At 35.7% G+C, this 21,538-nt stretch overlaps 1 protein-coding gene across 4 annotated transcripts; it reads right to left on the bottom strand.

Moving 5' to 3' along the window:
- Positions 1 to 229: 229 nt before the first annotated feature.
- LOC100260046 (WD repeat-containing protein 55) lies at positions 230 to 20,914 on the bottom strand. Of its 4 annotated transcripts, none has more exons than XM_059739641.1 (16): positions 20,785 to 20,910; positions 19,800 to 20,526; positions 19,679 to 19,711; positions 19,514 to 19,581; positions 19,280 to 19,367; positions 19,039 to 19,111; positions 10,723 to 10,829; positions 6,590 to 6,632; positions 6,399 to 6,455; positions 3,453 to 3,529; positions 3,236 to 3,284; positions 3,098 to 3,144; positions 2,909 to 2,982; positions 2,728 to 2,783; positions 1,667 to 1,769; positions 230 to 600 (listed from the first exon to the last, which is right to left on the bottom strand). In XM_059739641.1, the coding sequence occupies exons 2-16, from the start codon at positions 19,892 to 19,894 to the stop codon at positions 530 to 532; spliced, it is 1,041 nt and encodes a 346-aa protein (XP_059595624.1). In that variant the 5' UTR covers positions 19,895 to 20,526; positions 20,785 to 20,910; the 3' UTR covers positions 230 to 529. The 4 variants fall into 4 exon arrangements, with proteins under 4 accessions (XP_059595624.1, XP_019077728.1, XP_002271081.1 ...); XM_019222183.2 differs by having other exon boundaries at positions 19,800 to 20,182; XM_002271045.5 differs by having other exon boundaries at positions 19,800 to 20,911.
- Between the last annotated feature and the right edge of the window lie 624 nt (positions 20,915 to 21,538).

Genomic DNA, 21,538 nt, shown 5'->3' with positions numbered 1-21,538 from the left:
ATAAGATGCTTATTTTCACTCTCTTTCCTCTCATACCAAATTTGGCCTCAAGGTATGGAAACAGGAGTAAGATTATATTTGCCATACGACCACCAAGGAATGTACAACAATACTACACATATTTGGTGGACAATTATACCACATACCACATGTAGGCATGTATCATCATTCCTGACTAGTTTCTCTTAACCAGGTCCCTTTTTGTTTTTTTGACTTCAACAAATAATCATAAGAATGGAATCAATTTCTTCATTTCATTGTTGATAATATGGATAATAACAACACTTGTTTCATAAGAATACAAGGTAATAAATAAACCAAAACTTTGAAATGTTGTAATCCTCTTGGTTCCTCTTAACATGTATAAAAAACACACTTCACCCACGACAATATTTATTCCTAGTAACCAAAGCATTCTTCCAACATACAGGATCAAGGTATGCCTCTGAAATTGTGAATGAGGACTCTCTCAGAAATGTTCAGTTACCAGTTACCACCAAGTTGTAAAAGGATTGGTTCTATCATTTCGCTACAAGTCGGCAAAAAAGCTACTAGAGCTGTTAAGAGCTTGTCCATTACTCGCTGTTTTTCTTTTGGTCTCTGCAAAGATTAAGAAGGAATGTTAAAATCAAATACAACACAGACCCAAATGACCATCTCATTGTCCTACCCTTTTAACCCCCCTAGTTGTATTGCTTTTACAGTTATATTTCCAGAAGAAATCTATATTATATTACTTTCTCATTCTGATAATGATCAGTCACTTTTGCTTAAACCACATCTATTGAATTTTTTCTCCTTGCACCATTCCTCCATTGAGTTAAATAGTACTGGTTTTAATCTTTTGATCACTGTCATTCTCTAATCTGCTTGATTCTCTCCCTCATGCTTCTACAGTATTTTGGATGACTTTGCATGATATAGAGTATATCTACATTGTTTGGCACTTCAACTTAGCCTCTAAATGGTTCCTGCAGTTAACATTCATGTAGCAGTATAGCACCTTTAAATTTGTCTTAATACTGAATAGAGAACTGGTTCACAATCATCAAGTGGATCATATTTTTATTACTTTCAACCTTAGTAACCATTAAAAAACATGTCCCTTTCCAGAAAAACCATGAAGCACTCGTGTCAACATCATCTCTAACTGCATTTTATTAATGTTTGCTTATCACTTACTTCAACTTATTATTACTCAGCTTGTGAACCCAAATAACAAGGACATTCGGGATGTTCCTGGATTGGCCCCACCAGCTCTCACTCGGAAATTACTTTGGCATCCTAATTAAATCTGGCAGTGAATTTCCTCAAGATTTTATCAGACACGATTTGATTGGGTGTAAAATTAGCTGAGATTTTGACGCAGTTGGCATCACCTGGTATAGTGAAAAACCCAATCTGGTTTAAAAGGGTGGATTCTTTCGACACAGGAAACTTGCTGGAGTCGCTATATGATTAATCAGCTTTTCAAAATGCCAGTCTCTTAAACTGCTGTTGTGGCTTGTTCAGTAGCTTCAATCAGATAAGGTTTTGTATGTGATTTGTTTATTCTCCACGGATTATGATTAAGAAAATTACCACTATTTAGGTGAGGGAATTCTGAGCATAAATACTTGAAACCAAGATGTTCATACTCCACTGTATAATCACAAAATGTTCATACCTTTAGCATCCACATCCATTTCATCGCTATCACTGTCTGCCATGGCTTCTTGACTCCTAAGAGTACTTCCAGAACCTTGCAATAGATCATCCAAATCCCATAGCTACATGGAAAAGATGTAGGTAGTTGAGATTAATCAATGAAGATCAAATGCAATATCTGATCATGATATAACACATAAAAATTTGAACACTAAAAAGAAAAACAAATAAAAAATTAGAAAGAAATACGTGGTTTAACTGAAAAGCAAATTCTCTTGGACTTATGCTTTCTATACATAGACTAGAACATTAAGGCCCCATTTGGATCTTAGAAAATTTGACGAAAATACAAAGGGAAGAAAACTGGAGGGAAAAATTGGGAGGAAAGAATAGGTGGATGAAAATTAAAAAATAGGTTTAAAACTTAAATAACTTTTTTCTCACATGTCTTCCTGAATTTATTTCTTTTCCTCTCCTATATGAAGAGTGAAGAATTTAATAATAAATTTTTAAATAATTTTCATTACATTTTATTTTCCATTATGGTTTCCACAGTCCACAGGGTCAAACAAGTGATGAATTCCTTCTAACATTTGTTTTTCCTTTTCCATCATCCAAACTGAGCCCTAAGGCTCAAGACTTGCATCTAGCTTGACCCCAACCCTGAACCACCTAAAGCCACAGTCCAACAGCCTGAATCTAACCTTTGATTGATACGAAGAATAGAATAGGATATCTCTATGTCATGAGTGCTACAAATTGAGGTTCATCACTTGATGACACAAACCATCTCACCAAGATGCCCAGACATTCTCAAGAACCTACCTGATAAAAATAGTTTTAATGGCAAACCATCTAATGAAGAGGTTTAATAGTAGAACCTACCTGATTCTCTAAAAGAAGTTTTTTCAATCAAGAAACTGCCAGATTAAATAGTTTTAAAATTTTTCAAGAATCTACATGGCCATTTTATACAATACAATCCAATATCTACTCTACAAATTATCTACCTGCAATTTTACCAAGCATTCTCTATCAGACAGACAATGTTGCATGGATTTATTACAGAGAGTTATGTACCTTCAACATCTGGTCATGTGATATACTGCCAAGATACTTTCTATCAAAAGAAAAAGCTACAAGAGCAAACAAATTTATAAGTTAGAGAAAATTCTACTAATCATCTAAACACCTCAGATGAGTGTAAACACAACTCTCACAAGCATAGATGCTTACTCAAAAGAAAAGAGCCAAAACATACCAAGGCGCTCAACAGGATATTCTGAATGCTCTGCAATTGGCTGGATTATTCTGTTCGGTAATATGCCTACCAGGCTAAACATGAATTGAGAGGAAATCAACAATTAAAGTAGAAAAGCAAGAAAAATGAAACTTGTGATCAGAAAAAGTGAAAAATGTGGAGAACCTCCCCCTTTCCAGCACTTCTCACCTGATGAGTCCATTCTCAGATCCAGTAATGACCCTATCTTCATCAAGCTGATACAAAAAGCATTGAACTTTTTCGTTGGAGCATATTCAATGATTTGGAAGCCAGCTGATATTAACAATAATAACAAAATACACTAACCTTCAATAAAGCATCAACAGAGTTTGGAGAGAGATCAATAAAGCGATCACTGGAAATCCAACAAAGATATTCAGGCCCATAACCCAGAGAAAAAAATTAATTGTTTATGAAAAAGAAAACAAATGATATGCCTTACTGACAGAAAATATCTTCCCTACCAAGGATAGACACACCTTCTACTACTAATCAATTATCGAAAATGTTTGATGCAGAATACCTGCAATCCTTGAAATGGCCCCATGAATACAGTAATAGAGCTCCACTCTGTGTTCCACAAATAACTTTTCGACCATTCTGACCATAAAAGATCATCAGCCAAGCAGATTGGAAAATAATAAACACACAAATTAACACATATAATAACTGATATCCCTCTTCCCTTCTGGCTCCATTGGGATCTATGAAACTATAAAGGGAAGTAAAAAGGGAAAAACCAATGTTTTGAAAACTGGACCAGACTGACCAGTTCAACCTGTCAGACCGTCAACTGGACCTTGATCTGGTTTGATTCACTTAATTGAGCCAGAGTATAGTTGAACTGACAGTGAACCAGTCAGACCGGCAGCCCAACCACTAAACTGGTGAGCCGCTCAGCCAGTTCAGAACAGAAGAACAGCCATTTCAAAGGACAATGCCTATTGTTTTTTACCCTTTTTTTTCAAAGCCTAATGTCCAATGGTTTTAACTTCTATTCTTCCAAAAGCCCATTAAATATCAGGCCCAATGTAAAGCCCTTACACAATCCTTTGACCAGGTTGATTGATACACTTATGAATGGCATCTTTTATAGAATGGCTTGGGACTGATGCACTTTGAATGGCCTTTTTATAGGGTAGCTTGGGACCTTTGGGTCACAGCCTTTTCGATGTGGGATTCAAAGGGGCCATTTAAAGGGCTAAAAACAATATGCAAACAAAGGGAATATGCACAACATAGTCAACCTTGATCTTTAGAAAAAAAAAAAACTTCACAACTAAACTATCTTAACTACTTTTCATAGAAAAGGATTTAAAATATATATATAATATATTTCGAAAAATTAAAAATAAATATATTTTTTTATTTATCAATATTATAGAATAATAAATAATAAGATAAAACATGTGATAATTTTAAAAATAATAAAACATATAGCAATTAAAATCTAAACAACTTTAAATAATAAAATCTTATTTTATAAAAATAATTGTAAGTTAAATATATTTAATAAAATTAAAAATATTAGAATTTTAATAAATCTTCTTGTTATCCTTATTATAATTTAATCTATCAATATTAATGACATGACATGTGTTTAAAATTTTTAATTTCTATATTTTAATTTTTTTTAATAATATATAAATTATATATTTATAATGTCACTGGTTCAACCACCAGTCCAACCATTGAACCAAGAGTCGGTAATTTTTCTAATTCAATGACCAACTTGTTATGAAAACATTGAGGAAAACAGGAAAGAATCTCAAATTCTTTTGTTTGGTTCTCATGAAAATCGAAAGCAAAATGAAGTATAATGGAAAACATGATAGAAAAAGTTAAAGAAAATAAAAAAAATATGTTTGAGCTCAATAAGTTTTTACTCTACTTTCCCTTACACTTCTTAAGATCCAAACATAGACTAAGGTTTTTCTATTGAAATTATCTTGGCTCACTTCAAAAAGGGAAAAAAAATTAGAGGTCGTTCAGTTCCCTCTTTTTTCTAATAAGAAAAGAAATTTATTGAATACCAAGAAAGAGAAATGCTACACAAAAGATGCGAATCAATGTAAGAAAAAAGAAAAAAGAAACAAAAACCAAAAAAGGGCTGCACATGAAATGCACCTCCTCACCTTCAGGGAGGATAAGGATGATCCCTAAGGCTAGGCTCCCCCCCTTTTCAACAAAAAAATCCACTTCCTTGTTAACTGATCTGTATATCATTCTCGTATCTTCCCTTAGCCTAACAGACCAGTCTACAAGCTCACTAATTTAGTGAGGTATCTGCAAGAGCTTCACCTCCCTGCCTTAACTCAGCTGATAACAATGAAAGGAGTTGCCTTTAATGTTTAAACCATCTGCGCAACTTTTAGGAAGATACGAAAAAAATTACTATCCAAAATCTCTGCCACCGATGTTAAACTTCCTTGAAAATCTGAGTGTCCCTTCATGCCACATCACCTAAAACAAGAGCAAGGATTAAGTTGGCAATGTTCCTTTCTTAGGCCAAATAGCCAAGTTTGCACCTTTGAATTCTTAAGATTAATAAGGACAGCTCCTCTCACTGTAATCTAAGTTGGAAGTTTGAGGCTGGTGCTGGAATAACAATGGTGCTATCCAATTCTGTCCTTTCTGCTGTAGCTGGCAAATGGATGTCATGTCATGCTGTGAGCTCCTTCTCTTCAAATAGGGATGTCAGCAAGATGACTGGGAAAGACTTGGAACGAATGCTTTGGGAGAACTCTATCTACTGCTTACAATTGGATCATTCAGGTCAGATGGGTATTAAAGTGAGTTTTCTATAGGGATCCATATGGAACTACTTAGGGTCACTTTTTCCAGCCTAGCAGGTTCATGCTGATCTCCTTTATATTACAATGGTCAAAAAGATGACCAAGAAAGCTTGGAGCCAATCTTTCAGAAGAGCAAATCTTCTAAGGTGACTTACTCGGTTTTAATCACTTCTATCTCATGCTAAGGGTGACTCTAGTTTGCTTAAGAGAGATTGGAGAACTAATTTATTATAAAGAACCATCCTCTAATGAATTCCTCAAAGGAGATTTTCTTGGCCAAAAAGAATACCGAGATGGATGCAATATTTTAGTGGGAATCTAATGCAAGTATAACTTTATTTTCTTTTCTTTTGTCTCTTTTGTCAACCTTGATTGGTCATAATATTCATTTCCTTTCCTCTCCCAACCCCTACCACCAACACAAAAAAGAAAAGGAAAGAAAGAGAGAAAAAAAACCGAAGAAGTATTTTAACAAAATTATTACATAGATGATTGTAAATAACTACTGATGAGAAGTTTTAGCAAGTGCAACATATATGATTTTTTTGGTTGGTAAAAAAGAATTCACATGCAACATATGTTGTCAGACAAAAAAATATAACACAAACATATTCTTTGATACAACCAGGGTCGTTAGAAGAACCCAATGCTTAGAAGTCAAAAATAAAGCCTACCTTCATTATAACAACAGACAGTAGCTCATCTTCTGAAAACTCAGACTGAACTTGGACCTGCCATTAACATATAGCAAATGGATTGTAAAGGAAGAGTTGGAAAAATTATGGTAAATACTAAAGCATTCAAATGAGCTAAATTATCCTAAATTCTGTCAAAATCCCAAGATTTAAAGTAAATATATTTATACCTTATTTCTTCGAAGATTGCAAACAGATAGAGTCCCATCTCCACTTAACAAAGAAAAGAGAAAATTTTAGAGATATACATCAAGAGGTCATCAATAAATAATTCAAACAAAGAAGAATGGCCATCTCCCAACCTACTCAAACTAAGAACATACAAGCCATCAAAATCATATATGTTTTTTGATAGGGAAGAAAGAAAATATATTAGAAGCACCTAAGAGGAGGCACACCAAAGTACACACAAAGTATGCAATAGGTGACTAAAGGCTAACCAAGGAAGAGGGGGGGAGGGGAGGGGGGGGAGGGGGGGGTGGGGGTGTGGGGGGGGAACTCGCTCTTCTTACTTGAAGCTCAGCCATTGAAGCATATATGTTATGCACAATTCTTTTATTAGAACACACATACACGTATCCATATGTATGTATATATATGTAGATATACGTATACTATGTACAGTAAAAGATATGGCATAACAATTGAGAAAAAAATGAACAGATTCTTTTTCTCTAGTATTCAGGAAGCCCTTTTCCTTCATAGCCTTCAAGAGGCTCTTGCCAGCTCAGTTTTTTATCCTACTTGTGATCTGGTTCCATTTTATTTCAAGAATATGTAGCTCCTTCATTCTGGATCAAAAATTTTGCAAGTGAGTGTGGAGAGTCTCAATGAATAAGAAGACCGTAAGTTCATAAAATCACAACATGTGAAAACTAAGTTCAAATTTTCGAACAAAATGACTTCTGAAGATTTCGAAATGAGAGAGAGAGAGAGAGACTGAGAGTTGTTAAAGGAGGAAGCGTTTTGGAGACAAATAAGCTAGAATTAAATAAGGAAAGGTGACTGTAACTTAAAAGTATTTTTTGGAAAAATTGGGTGGATGAAACATTATTAAAGGATGAGGTGTGTTGAGACAAATGAACTAGAGCTGAATGGGTAAAAAAAGGCGACTTTAACTCAAGAAAATTTTCACAAAATTGCCCATGGCAGAAGGAGCAAAAAGTAGCTGACATCTTTGGAGAGTAGATGGGCCAATAGTAGACAATTATTTTAGTTTTACTAAGGAAATATGAGTTACTTTGGTCGTCTTCATAATAAGCCAATTGGATAGTTGTGCAGGATTGAGTAGCTGGAACATTACACCACCCACACCCCCCCCCCCCCCCCCCCCCACAAAAAAAAATAATAAAAATAAAAATAAAAAATATATATATATATATATATATATATATATTCCGGGTAAATTCTAGATAGCTGGAGAAACCATTCTCTGATGAAGAAATATGACAGGCTGTTTTTTTCTATGGAAAAGAATAAAGCACCTAGCCTTGATGGTTTTTCACAAGGTTTCCTTCAGGAATTTAGTCCATTGTCAGAGAAGCTGTTGACTTTTGTGAATTTTACAATAGTAATAGTGAATTGCCAATAAGAGTAGTCAATGAATGGAGAACAGACACTAGGAATTATTTGTTCTCAATTAGTTATGCAACCCTAGTCAATGACTGTGCCAAAAGACAGCCCCCATTGGCAGCTCAACTGGTAGATGCTCACCCACATTTGAGAGGTCTCAGGTTTGAGTTCCCGAGCTTACCCAAAACGCGATTCTAGGAGAAGGGGTTGTGTAATAGTATTAGACCTGCTTTCACTTTTTATTTTCACTATTGTGGTTGAGGTACTAAGCAAACTAACACTTAAAGTTGGAGAGGGGTGTTTGGTGCACCCAAGTATATCATAGGTAGAGGGTGTACGAGAGTTCTAAATTTCAGCTTGCAAATGACACTATCTTCTTTTCCAGAGCCAAATTTGAGGATATTCACCCAAGTACATGGTAAGTTCTTTTTTCCTTCTAATGAATCTAGTCAAAGTGGAGTGTTCTCATTTTCAAGAGTCTTTTAATTTTTGTTTATCAGTTCAAATTACTGATTTCTCAGCTTTGTTGTAGTACATAAAACTCATCAATATATTTTCTAAAAGAATCGATGAATGAAAACACATAACTTTCTAGCTTTCAATATTTTCTTGTTTGTGTGATATAAACTGAACCTAGGTGTAAGCCTGAGGTTTCTGGGGTGATTCCTAGAGTCCTGTCATTTTTCCTCTGCTTTTCTGTTCCACATCAGTGTGAACCTATTTCCTATTAGTATTTAAAATTCCTTCTTGTTAAAGTGGCCTCCTGGATAGAAAATTGATTTGGGACTCTCGTAATCTGGAGATAGAAAAGGGTAGAGAGCTTATTTAATTGGTTATGGTAAGGTCCGTAGAGCAAAAGGTGAAGCAAGACTGGGGATTGTTTAGATTACTTAGATAAATAAAGCCCTTTCGGGAAAGCAAGGAAAGCAGTCAAAGAGATTTTCTAAGGAAAGTGAAGCACTCAGCCACAGGGTTAAAAAGTATTTACAGGGTTCAGTCTAATGTTTAGGCTGCAAACACGCAAATTAGGTGCTCATATACTTGTCGATGGCAGGCGATAACCCAATGCGTATTCAAATTTTGATTGTAGATGCTACAAGAACTTGCTTTCATCTTTAGTGCAGAAATCAATCCGTGTGTGTCCAAACCCCTAGTTTCTATGTGTTGGTATGGTCTAGAATTTCCCTTGCCCCTCATGTCCTAAATCACTCTTCCCCATCTTCATCTTGGAGTTTCAACTTTTTTTCTCTTCATTATGCATTTGACTAGGAATTTGATGGTCTCTCAAAATTACTGCACTCCTCCTCTCTATGAATCACCATCTTTCCTTGCCATCAAACTTTGATCATTGACCTCCAAAACATGTTACTTTTCCCAAGTTTCACCAAATCTCAGCAGCCATTTACTTCTCCTCCAACCAACTTCATTTGTATATCAAAAGATCAACGTAAGGCCAAAACTTTTTCTTGGCTTATGGCAAAGGGAAGAGTTGATACCAATGATTTATTACTGTGGATGGGCGTTTTAAGACCTTTAGCTGTATCAGTGAGTAATGTGTTTAGGCAGTAGAGAAACAACTGGACCCAAAGGAAAAGATTATGCTGAACTAACACTTACCCAAGATATTAGTAAGATCTAAAAGAGAGACATGTTAGACCCTATAGAGCTCAACATCAAGCAGATAAAAACTTAAGAAAGAAAATTTTAATCTCCATGTACCATATTTTAAGACATAAACAACTCTAGAATTCATCTTTTTTTCAAATACAATAAACAAGCATAAATGGGCCGGCTGCAACGCTCATTCATCTCTTAACTCCAAACTCCACACTAGCCAAGCAGGGGCTTTTTCAGAAACAAGCATACACAATTTACCATGTTGTCTAGCCCTCCCACAATGCTAAGAATGTGGTTTGCCAGCTCCTTCCCGACCTTGCACAACCAACACCAACTAAGAGCCTGCCCTTGCTTTTGAAGCCAATCAATCAAAAGAATTTCCACCCTAAGCTACCTCTCAAACAAAGAAACTAACTTTCCAAGGAGTCCTTGGAATCCATATCTCCTTAACTAGGAACAAGCAAGAAAAACCTAGACTTAGCATGTTGTAAAATAACTTAACCAAGAAAAAACCAATCCCCCCCACCCCCTTTCTTGTAACACACAAAAAAAACCCCATATCCAACTCTGAAACATATGAACTCCTCATAAAACAAGGGCTCCAATGAAAACTCCTCATAACCAACTACATAAACTAGCATGCCGTTTTGTCTCTACAATCCAAATAGTTCCTTGACTTGAACTCAAGAACAAGTTGATGATACATCCTAAATGAATCATATAAGATGAAGGTTTTTTTGTTTAAACATTTTAGGTGTTAACAGAATCAGTCAGGAATCCCATGGCTAGTACAAACAGCTCAATCATTTCGCATTTTGTAAGTTTCAAGAGTGCTGCTCACCATTTTTGGGAGTAACCCCTATTTTGCTACATTTATCCAAAATGTCTGCAGTAATGTAATGGTAAAATGAATCTTCTAAGCCCAGGTAAGATAAAATATGTACAATTATAATTTTTCCACATTTTTTTAAAATAAGTATTGATACATTTTGAATATATTCAGAATTAGTGGTTAGAAGTTGTAATAAGGCTTAAATTATGGATTGTTTCCATCACAATTCCAGATCATGAACTCACTGGGAAGAAATGTTAATAAGAGTCCAGTATTGACTACCTCACTCCCAAAAGTTTCATGGAATCAGATGCAAAAGTCATATCTGAAATATATTCTTCATGAGAGTCGAAGGAGTTGCAGCAAGATTGTTGTCGGGTATCCCATACCTGCATTTAGGAAAAAGTGAGAAAAACATATACTGAACTTTCTTGTCTTCATTCAGAACAGAACAAATTATTCTCTAAAAACCATAGATGAATCTAGTGATTACCAATGCTAACAGGAACTACATAAGCACACATTACAAGCTAGTAGTAACGATGCAACTCATAAACTTTAAAAACTATAGGATAAAAGCAGTATACTTCTATTTCACTTTAATTCCATGAAAGGAGGCATCTTCAGATATAAAGCAGTAAGAATACCATCCTTTATTTTTGAATTAGCAAAGTTACATAATAAGTATTGGTTGTGTTATTACTATGATTAATCACAAGTTGCGGTATTGGTTCCAAAAAGCTGTGGATATTTGCAGAGTATATCTATGATTTCATTGAAATGCCAGCCACAAGATGAGTGCAACAGGTTTTGTCCATGCAAAACATGTAACTTAAAAAAATAAAATAAAATAGAACTTATATCATAGCCCTCTAGCAAACAATCTTGATTTTTTTTTTCCCTTGTTGACTAGATGAAATTTTATTTTTTCATCTAAAAGCTTAATAGAGTTTCCTTTTTCTCGAAACCCATCTTGTGGATTATTTAATATTACACAATGAAATGTTGAATACTACATATTTAGCACATTTGTTAGCATATTTAGTAATGTTTTAAAAGGTTAAAAATAGTCCTGAGGTGTTTTACCCAAATAAGGGGAGGCATAAGCCTCGAGGTGGAATGAGGTACAAGCTTCAACTTAAACAAATAAATAAATAATGATAAATTCTCAAAAAAAAACAAAACAAAACAAAACAAAACAAAACAAAAAAAGAAAAAAAACCTAATATAATCACATAAAAATTAAATAATAAGAAAACTTTAAAATTTATAATAACAAAAGTAATTGTTCATCATTTTGAATAGTTTCTAATTGAGTTCCTCTTTCTCTCTTCTAAAATTCAACTTTCCCACAACTTCATTCAATGGTCTTCCACACTACCATCATTATCACTTGTAGGATCCTCCTGCACTATCCTCCCCATCAGTGCATAGCTGTCTACCCATTCTTTTTCATCCATCAATTGAAGTGATATTTTTCCTTCTCAATCAATAATAATAAGACAATAATTATATATGAGCTTAGCTACTAAAGCAACCACCAATTATCCTATTTCTTCCTCTTAATCTCCCTTTTACCCCTACATTTAAAAGGTTAATTCTAACTTAACTAAGCCATTTTATAAAAGGTTTAACCTAAGCCTAGATCCATGAGAAAACTTATAAAACCTATACCAAAAATCTACAAAATCATAGAGCTCATTAAAACTCATTCAATTATATTGAGGCTTAAGCCTCTTATAAAATATACACTAAAAGTATAGAATAACCTCGAACCCATTAAAACCTTTTGAATATTTGAGGCTTAAGCCTCGAGGATGTAAACTAGAATAGGATGAGGCTAGAACCTTAAGCCTCAAGGATGTAAACTAGAATAGGATGAGGCTTGAGCCTCAATTACCCAAACTGATGTTATAGCCTCAAGGCTAATTCAAAGAGTCACACCTCAAGGCATAAGCTTTTAAAAGCCTTTTAAAATATTAATACTTAGTAATTAAAATTTTCAATTTTCATTTAAAAATATAAAAGAAAAGTTTTTAAGTATACATACACACACATATAATGGCACCTAAGGAAATGGCACAAAAAAATACAATTGACGCCCAAAAAGGCACACTTGAGGAGAAGAGAAAACAAAAAACAAGCTCTTAACTCCTAATTTGAGCTAAGTCAATCAACAAAGCTTATCATAAACAAAGAATGGTCATCTATGTATACTTTGAGCCATTTCAAAAAAATACTCATAAAAGAAGATTTAATTTTTTATTCTAATTGTTCTAAATCTTCAAAAGACCTCTTGTTTCTTTCCTTCCACAGTGTTTGAAACAAACACAAAGAGGTGACCCTCCAAGCAACAAGTTTTTTTATTTCTTTCCCACCAAAGATTTATTCTAACTCAATAAATTTCATGTTACTGTAGAGTGCATTACTCAAACTACACCAAACAAAAAGAAAACAAGTTGTCATAAAATACTTCTTTAGGGCTATAAAGAAGCAAATGATCAATAAATTCTTCCTCAAGTTTGCACAAATAGCATCAATTCGGCATTGTCCATCCCCTCCCTTTAAGTTGATCAATCATTAAAATCCAAGCTCATGTTGTCGCCCATGCAAGGACTACCACCTTCACAAGTACCCATGAATTCCAAACTGTGCTTGAAGAGAAAGACCTGCTATTTTCTTAGGCTAATGTGTGGTAGAAGGATTTAACTGAGAACTTACCACTCTTAAGACTCCTTCCACCTCATTTTGTCAACTTCCTCTCCACTCATTGGGCACTCATGCAAATTCTATAAAAATGTTGTCACTTTTCGGTCTCCTAATCATGAAATTGTCTAGACAAGTAGGGACTCCATCAACCTTCCTCTCCTATTTACCACCCATGAGTCTTTATCACTAGATATAAAGAAATAAGTTGAGAAGGACTCTTCCAATGCTTAATCACCACACCATCTATCTTTCCAAAATTTGACCTTTCTTCCCTTGCTTAGTATGAAATGAGATCTGCTCATGAAAGACTCTCACAAATCTCTAATAGCCTTCCACACGCCCATCTCATAACCATCCATCACAACCTTTGAACACCATCCCCCTTCTCCTTCCTAAAGCTCTTATGTTAACACTTTTTCATAGGGATTCCCCCTCAAATGTGTATCTCTAGCTCTACTTACCAAGGAGCGCCTTGTTTAGAGTAGAGAGGTCATTAACACCAAGACCTCTATTCTTTTTGTTGAAATAGATGAAGCTTTTTCACTAATGCGACCCCACCCTAGAGGAAGTTCCATTGAATCCACTCAAATCTTAGACTCAACTCTTTTGAGATGACAAACAGTGACATGCAGTAGATTGGTAAGCTTGACACCAAGTGGTTTTATTGGAACCATTCTTCCACCTTACTCACACCCTCACTACTTTGAAAGTAGCTCCCAAAGGCAACCTACATATGTAGTAGGAAAATGCCCTACCCTACATCCCAATGTAGAAGTAAAAGCCTCCACATTTTCAACTGCTCCAACTGAAATAAACTCACTTTTCTCCAAATTATTTTTGAATCTGGATACTACCTCAAACCGCATAAAAGACAAACTCAAATACTCCAAAAATTCTTGACCAGTGTCACAGAAGATTCAAGTATCTTCAACAAACAAGAGATGGATCCTTTCAAATCCCTCACTTCCTCTACCTCCCACCGTGAAGCTCGAGATGAAGACCCCCTGCCTTTTTTTTGATTGGCAAACACACAAAGAAGCATATATTAGCAAGGAGCCCCAAAAACAGGCCCAAAAGCATACAGGGAGTATACAAGAGACGCCCTAGGGCACAAAAAGAAGCAGAAATACAATACCAGCCCTCACCTAACACCTAGCCAATCAAAAAAACCGAGTAAAGAGAGAGGACCTTCATTTACAACTGGTTTAGACCACACCCAAAGATTACAAACAAAAGAATTTTTCAACCTATTCATCGATAGCTCCTCATTGTCAAAGGCAATCCTATTTCTTTCCTTCCACACCGCCCAAAAGATACACGAGGGGGCTGCCTTCCACACCTTTCTGCGCTTCTTGCCCATATTAAAGTCACTCCACCCACTAAGGGTATCTCTAACCGAATAAGGCAAGACCCAAGAAACACCAAAAAGAGCAAATAATAATTCCCATAACACTCTAGCCTTGGAGCACTGAATAAGAATATGATCAATAGATTCTTCTTCCTCACAGCAAAGAAAGCATATGTTGGCTAAACACCAACCCCTCTTTTTGAGTTGATCCAAAGTTAACACCTTACCCCAAAAAGCTTCCCAAGCAAAGAAATCCACTTTAGTAGGCACACAAGGATTCCATATAATGTTGATAGGGAATTGAACACCTCTTCTTGAATCTAAAATGCTATAAAGAGATTTAACTGAGAAAATCCCATCCTTTGTCTCTTTCCACAACAAACAATCTTCCACAAGAGGATTAAGCCTCCTCCCCCGAATTATCACAAGTAATCTCTCCACCTCCTCCACCTCCCAATCATTAAAGGGCCTAGAGAATCTGGGACTCCAAACCCCTTCACCTCCAGAATGATCCCACATCTCCTCTATCCAAGCCTCTTTATAAGATGCAAAGGCATACAAAGAGGGGAATGAATTACAGAGAGTGGAGTTCCCACACCAATTATCTTTCCAAAATTTCACCCTTCTACCATTCCCCACAGAGAAGCCCACCCTGTTTTGCAAAAGAGCACCTTCCTTCCTTATATCCTTCCAAAAACCAACTCCAAAGCCCTCTCTGACCTCTTTAGAGTACCACCCCCCTTCTTCCTCCCCGAACTTCCTACTAATGACACGCCTCCATAGTTTATCCCTTTCATTCGCAAAGCGCCAATTCCATTTACAAAGAAGGGCCCTATTGAGAGTAGACAAACGTCTAACTCCCAAACCACCCTTACTCTTATCCAAACACACGGTATCCCAATTTACTAGATGAGGCTTTTTCTCCAAAGCTCCTCCTCCCCATAAAAAATCCCTTTGAATTTTTTCCAATCTTAAACTAACCGCTCTAGAAATTCGAAGTAACGACATCAAATATATAGGCATACTTGACAAGGTACTCCGAATAAGGGTCATTCTCCCGCCTTTAGAGATGAATTGCCTTTTCCACTTGGCAAGCCTTTTCCGGAACCTTTCTTCCACTCCATCCCAAACAGCCACGGACTTATGATTTGCCCCCAAAGGGATCCCCAAGTAAGAAGTTGGCAGCCTACCCACTTTACAACCAACCTTAAGAGCCAACAACTCCAAATTCTCTACTCTCCCAACCGGCAAGATATCGCTCTTATCCAAATTGATTCTCAAACTTGATAAGGCTTCAAACCACATCAACAGCCAGCTTAAATAAGTCATCTGATCTTGGGATGAATCACAGAAAACTAGAGTATCGTCAGCGAACAGCAAATGAGAATCCAACGCCCCGTCACCTCTTCTACCTTTTATCCTGCATCCTGAAAGGAAACCCCCTCTCACAGCCCTATGAATAAGCCTACTAAAGGCCTCCATCCCAATCACAAAAAGATAAGGAGAAAGAGGATCTCCCTGACGCAAACCTCTTGAACTATTGAAGAAACCCTCTAGGGTACCATTGATTAACACCGAAAAAGTTGTTGTGGAAATACACCAAGATATCCAACCAGTCCATAGATGAAGACCCCCTGCCTAGCCTTCCACAAAATCCAACTAAGCACTTCCACGATTAATATGAATAAATAAGGAGAAAAAGGGTCCCACTGTTCGAACCCCTAGAACTTTGAAAGAATCTAAACAAGGTCTTGATAACTAAAATTGAAAATTTTGTTGAACAAATGCACCATTTGATCCATCTAATCCACTTTTGTCTCAAACTCATTTTCTCTAAGACCACCATAAAAAAAAAAACCCCAATTGACATGATCATCTGCCTCTTCAATGTCGTTTTGCAAATAACACCACTTTTAATCTATGGCCTCATTGCCTATGAGAACTGCATTTAGGATTTGTCTACACTCCATCAAGGAGTGTTGGTAGTATGATACCACTTTTCCCCTCACCTTTTTCAATTTGTCAGCCAAAGGTTTCACCAATAGCTTATTTAGCCCCCCTAACTAAGCCAATTGGTTTGAAATCTTTTAAGTCGTCTACTCCACATTTCTTCAAGATCAAAACTAAGAAAGTGACATCTAGACTTTTTTTGAAGAATCTATTATAAAAAAATAAAAAATAAATAAAAAGGCTTCCTAAAAAACTCAATCATCTCCTACTTAGTGAATAACTCAATCATCTCCCAAGCAAAACTGTCAAAATGTCATGGTGAAGTCATTTGACCCTGGGGCTTTATCCCCTCATGAATCCAATAAAGTGACCTAAACTTCCTCCTTAGTGAATAAAGCCTCCATACTTGTAGTTTCCTCATTCCTTGATGCTTCAAAGCTCAATCTACTGATACCAAATCTCTAATCCCTTACCTCAAACAGGAGACTTTGAAAAGCTCTCTAGTCACCCTCTCCTTTATTTATGTCAACCTCTTTAGAAAACCAAACACCATTTACCCTATTTTGGCTAAGAAATTTCTTTGTCTATGTTCATTGGCCATAAAGCAACCTAAACTTCCTCTTAGTGAATAAAGTCCCCATACTCATAGTTCCCTCATTCCCCGATGCTTCAAAACTCATTCCACTAATACCAGATCTCTAATCCCTTACTTCGAAAATGAGACTTTGAAAAGCTCTCTAGTCACCCTCTCATTTATTTATGTCATCCTCTTTAGAAAACCAAACACCATTTACCCTTAGTTTAGCTAAGAAATGTCTTTGTCTCTATTCATTGGCCATTTAATGGAAGAAGCTAATATTTTTATCCTTGATTTCCATCTTCACATCGTCTCTTCCAATACAACCTACCTGCTACATACCAAAGTTTTTAAAGGCGTTCTTCGAGCGCTCGTCAAGGCGCACTTCAGGGCGAGGTGGTTGCCAAACGCATTGAGGCATAAGAAAAAAAGTGTCAACCCTAAAATGCACATGCCTTAGGGGTTAATGTGTGGCTGAGAAGCGCCTCAAGTGCGCTTTTCACACCTTCTGGGTGAGGTGCAAGCCTCAACGGAGTTGCTGAAGTGCCCAAAAAAATAAAAATCAAATAGAAATAGATTGAGAGAGACGAGAAGAATCTCATTGTTTCAGTTTGCTTTTTCTCTCATCGGGGTCGCCACTTTTGTGTTTCTTGGGTTGCAAATTTTGTCTTTGCTTTTCTCACATTTCTCTAGCTTCTCCGCTCATATATATCATTTTCTCTCTGGTTCTATTTCTCCACCTCTTCATCTCTCTCGTTTCTTTGTTTTATGTCTTCTTCTTTTTTTTTATTTGTGTGGAAAAAGCCAAACCAACATTAGCCTCCTATCATATGCCCTTTTAATGCATCTAAAATTCTAAAGCATTATTTCCTATTTACTATTTCCAATGGTTGAATTTCCATTTTTTCCCCTTTTTATAATTAAATTTATTGAAAGAAAGTTTTTCCATTCCATGAAATCATCATCAAATTTATAAAAATATTATAATAAAAATAGAAATACAGGTCACTTACTTTATTAATTAATATTATTTTCTTTTCCTATTTTATAGTATATTTTTTTTCTATATTCAATTTTACGATTAATTATTTTTTTCAAATAAAATAAATTATGTACTGCAATTATTATTATTTTTTAATTTACATTATAGAATTATTAATATGGTTTTTTATGAAAAATGAATTTATTATGAAACTTATTATTGATTTAATTTTATTTTATAGATTTAAAATTAATTAAAATATTTATTAATTATGAAAATTAAAGTCCTAAAAGGCTTACACCTCAACGCCTTGAGGCTTATGCCTCACCTCATAAGCACTAAACGCTTCGTCTTACGCTTTCGCCTATAAAAACTTTGCTACATACATCCACAGCTACCCTTCTAGCTTCTAACCCATCAACGGATAGAGCCATTTCCTTCTCTTTGGAGTCCCCAAATCTGATTTGCTTTAAGGCCACCCCTTTTCTAGTGGTGACATTTCTGAAAACCTCTTTGTTCCAATTTTTTTAGGTCCTGTCTGAGGGCCTTTAACTTCACTACCAGGATATGACTATGAGAGCCTCTAAAGTTATAACCCATCCACCAATTCCTCACTAAGCCTTTGAACCCTTCTACTTTAAGCCACATATTCTCAAATCTAAAAGGAGAATTTCCACTTCTCAAATCACCCCCATGCCATTCCCACAAAACTACTAAAGGAAGCCAACTTGCATAAAGACAATCTGAATGGACCTCCTCCCCTGGTAGATCCAAACTGAGACAGTCCTTACCCGAGACCACCTCCTCACTTCTCTCAAAATTTTCCAGGCTCCTCAATTCTCTTCTGAAGTTTTGTGGAAACTCCACCACCATGATGTTGTGAGAAAACATTCTCAATGGGAAAGAAAAATTAAATTCAGACACTTTCTATATCTTTTTGCACACTAAATATGTTAACCACCAAAAAGCATGACAATTGAAATAATGTAACAGAAACAAAAACCAAAAAAAAAAGAGAGAGTGAGAAGGCACCTTAATACATCCTTCATCATCTCCTGAGGCAATGGTTGTTTCAGTCAAGTTGATCAATCGGTTAATGGCAGCCCTGCAAGAGAATATTATACCACATCAATTTTCAAGTAATGACAATAGCCAACACAACTGAACAACTAAAACTTCAATTACAGAGCTACATAACATATAATAGCACTAAGGCTTGCATATAATCATTCAATGGCACATGGAAGTAACATGATTCTGCATCAAAACCCACCCATGAGAATGTTCAAGCCGAGCAATAGCTGATCCAGTTTCCACATCTGTGGCAAGAATTGAGAGGTCTGGAGAACCGGTCACAATTGCTAAACATGCACATATTAACCATGAGAATCAACTAAGAGGCAAGATATCCAACATAAATTCACATGGCACCAAGACTGTAAAGAGCAATAAAAACGAAAAAAAAAATTAAAATAAAACAAAACAAATGAACCATGTGATATATTACCATGTCCCTCGTTGATAAAACGAACAGCTCTACAAGATTCGTCGCCATGGGCGTGAACCTCCAATAGCCTAATATGATCGAAAACAAAAACAAAATAAAATTTTTAATATTTCACCCAACATGCTGGACAATAAACTTTCAAATAACGGGTTTTATTATATGTACCTTTGTGGTAAGGAATTGGCACCATAACGATACCTGTAACAAAAGAGATCAATATGATAATAGACCATTCCTTTTTTTTTTTCTAACAAAGAGCAAAATGATTATCGACATCACAACTTACAAGTGCAGGTCTCCATTAATCAGACCTGCAGCAACGAGCGTGTTGGAAGGATGGAAATCAATATCGAATGGAAGTTTTCCCAAATTAATCTCCATTGGAGATATATTCCAATTCAGATAACCGGTCTGAGCGTTCTCTCTTGGTCTCGGCCAACCGACCCGCAGAGGGCTTACTTCCGGCGACCAGTTCGAAACTGAGTTTCTCCTCCCCTAAAGACACCCAGGGCAGAGAACAAAGCGCTTCACCAGCTCTAGACTCTCCACCGTTACGTCCCACAGAAAACCAACTTGCCAGATGGTTTAGACTCTGATCCAGCAAGCCTTTAACCCGACCTGGAGGTGTTGGGCAGGTTTCGACGCAGGCGCTGCCGGTGGACTCTGTAGCTAGGGTTTTAAGGGGGTTTTAAATGGAAATCTTGTGTTATGAGCAGGGATTGAAAAATCGGGAAATATCGGATATCGGGCGGCACCGAAACGATAATCGACACCGATTATCGATTGACGGAAAAATCGGCAAAAATCGGCAAAATCGCCGATATATCGGCGAAATATCGATGAAGCACCGATTTATCGGAGAAAAATCGCGAGTGGATCTGACGCGCGGAGCAACTGGAGGAGAATTTAAAAAAATCGCCGAAAATATCGCCGATATTTCGGTATTTTTACCGATTTTTCGGAAAATTTCACGATATTTCCTACCAGTCCAGCCCGCGGACAGGATACAAAATCTGGCTCAAAAATCGTGGATTTAGGGTTCGTGAAATTTAAATCCAATGGCACAACAGCAAAGAGACCCTTAAAACAGATCCAGAAAACACAGGGAGCAAAAGAAAAGCAAATTTTTGGTTTTCTTTGGGGGTTTTGAATGGATTTTCTCGGAAATCAAACGAGGATGAATTTTCCCGGAAATCGAATGGGGGATGGATTTTCTTGGGAATCAAACGGGGGTTGCAAAAAAAATAATATCAATGTGATTAGATTAGTACCTGCGAGGATTGAGAGTGGCAGAGGAAGATAGGTCTTTTTTAGGAACTCTCTCGACTGGAGGGCAACTTCAGAAAAGGGGAATTCTCTCGGCTGGAGGGCAACTTCAGAAGTGGGTGGCCCTTTTAATTTTTAGATTTAGTAGAGGTAAAAAAAAAAAAAACAAATCATGAGAACAATTTTCCTCTATCCATATAAATAATTATAAATTATCGAATTTTATTTTGATTATTAAATAAATTAATATTAATAAAAAAAAAGTTGTTACTATATATTTTTAATAAAATTTTAAAAATTAAATCTCAAATAAAATATTTATATAAATTAATTTAATTTTCATTTAAAATATAATAAAACATGTTTTAATAAAAGTATTTTAAAATTTTTTAAATAAATATTATCTTCAACAAATTGGGTCATCTTCATCTAACAATATAATGAAATCACATCGATCTCTTCCTTAGTATAAGGACTATTGTAATATCATATGTATTATATTTATGTATAAATTATTTTTATTCAGTAAAATCAAATATTTTTTAACTCAATTCTAACTCTATATACTTTCAAAATTCATATATATTATTTTTAAAATTCAAATATCGAATCTACCAATATATCTTTGTTTACGATATTTTTCTTCTTAATTATATATATGTCAATTACACTTACAAGATAACTTTAAAATGTGTATTTTTACTTATTTAATCATTTTTTGAAGTTTTTTCAAGCATTTCTATTAATTTTAAATAATTT

This window comes from Vitis vinifera, chromosome 9 (assembly GCF_030704535.1).
Source record: "Vitis vinifera cultivar Pinot Noir 40024 chromosome 9, ASM3070453v1".
Classification (NCBI taxonomy): Eukaryota; Viridiplantae; Streptophyta; class Magnoliopsida; order Vitales; family Vitaceae; genus Vitis; species Vitis vinifera.
Note: the sequence above shows the minus strand (reverse complement) of the source record. Positions and strands in the feature narration are given on the sequence as shown.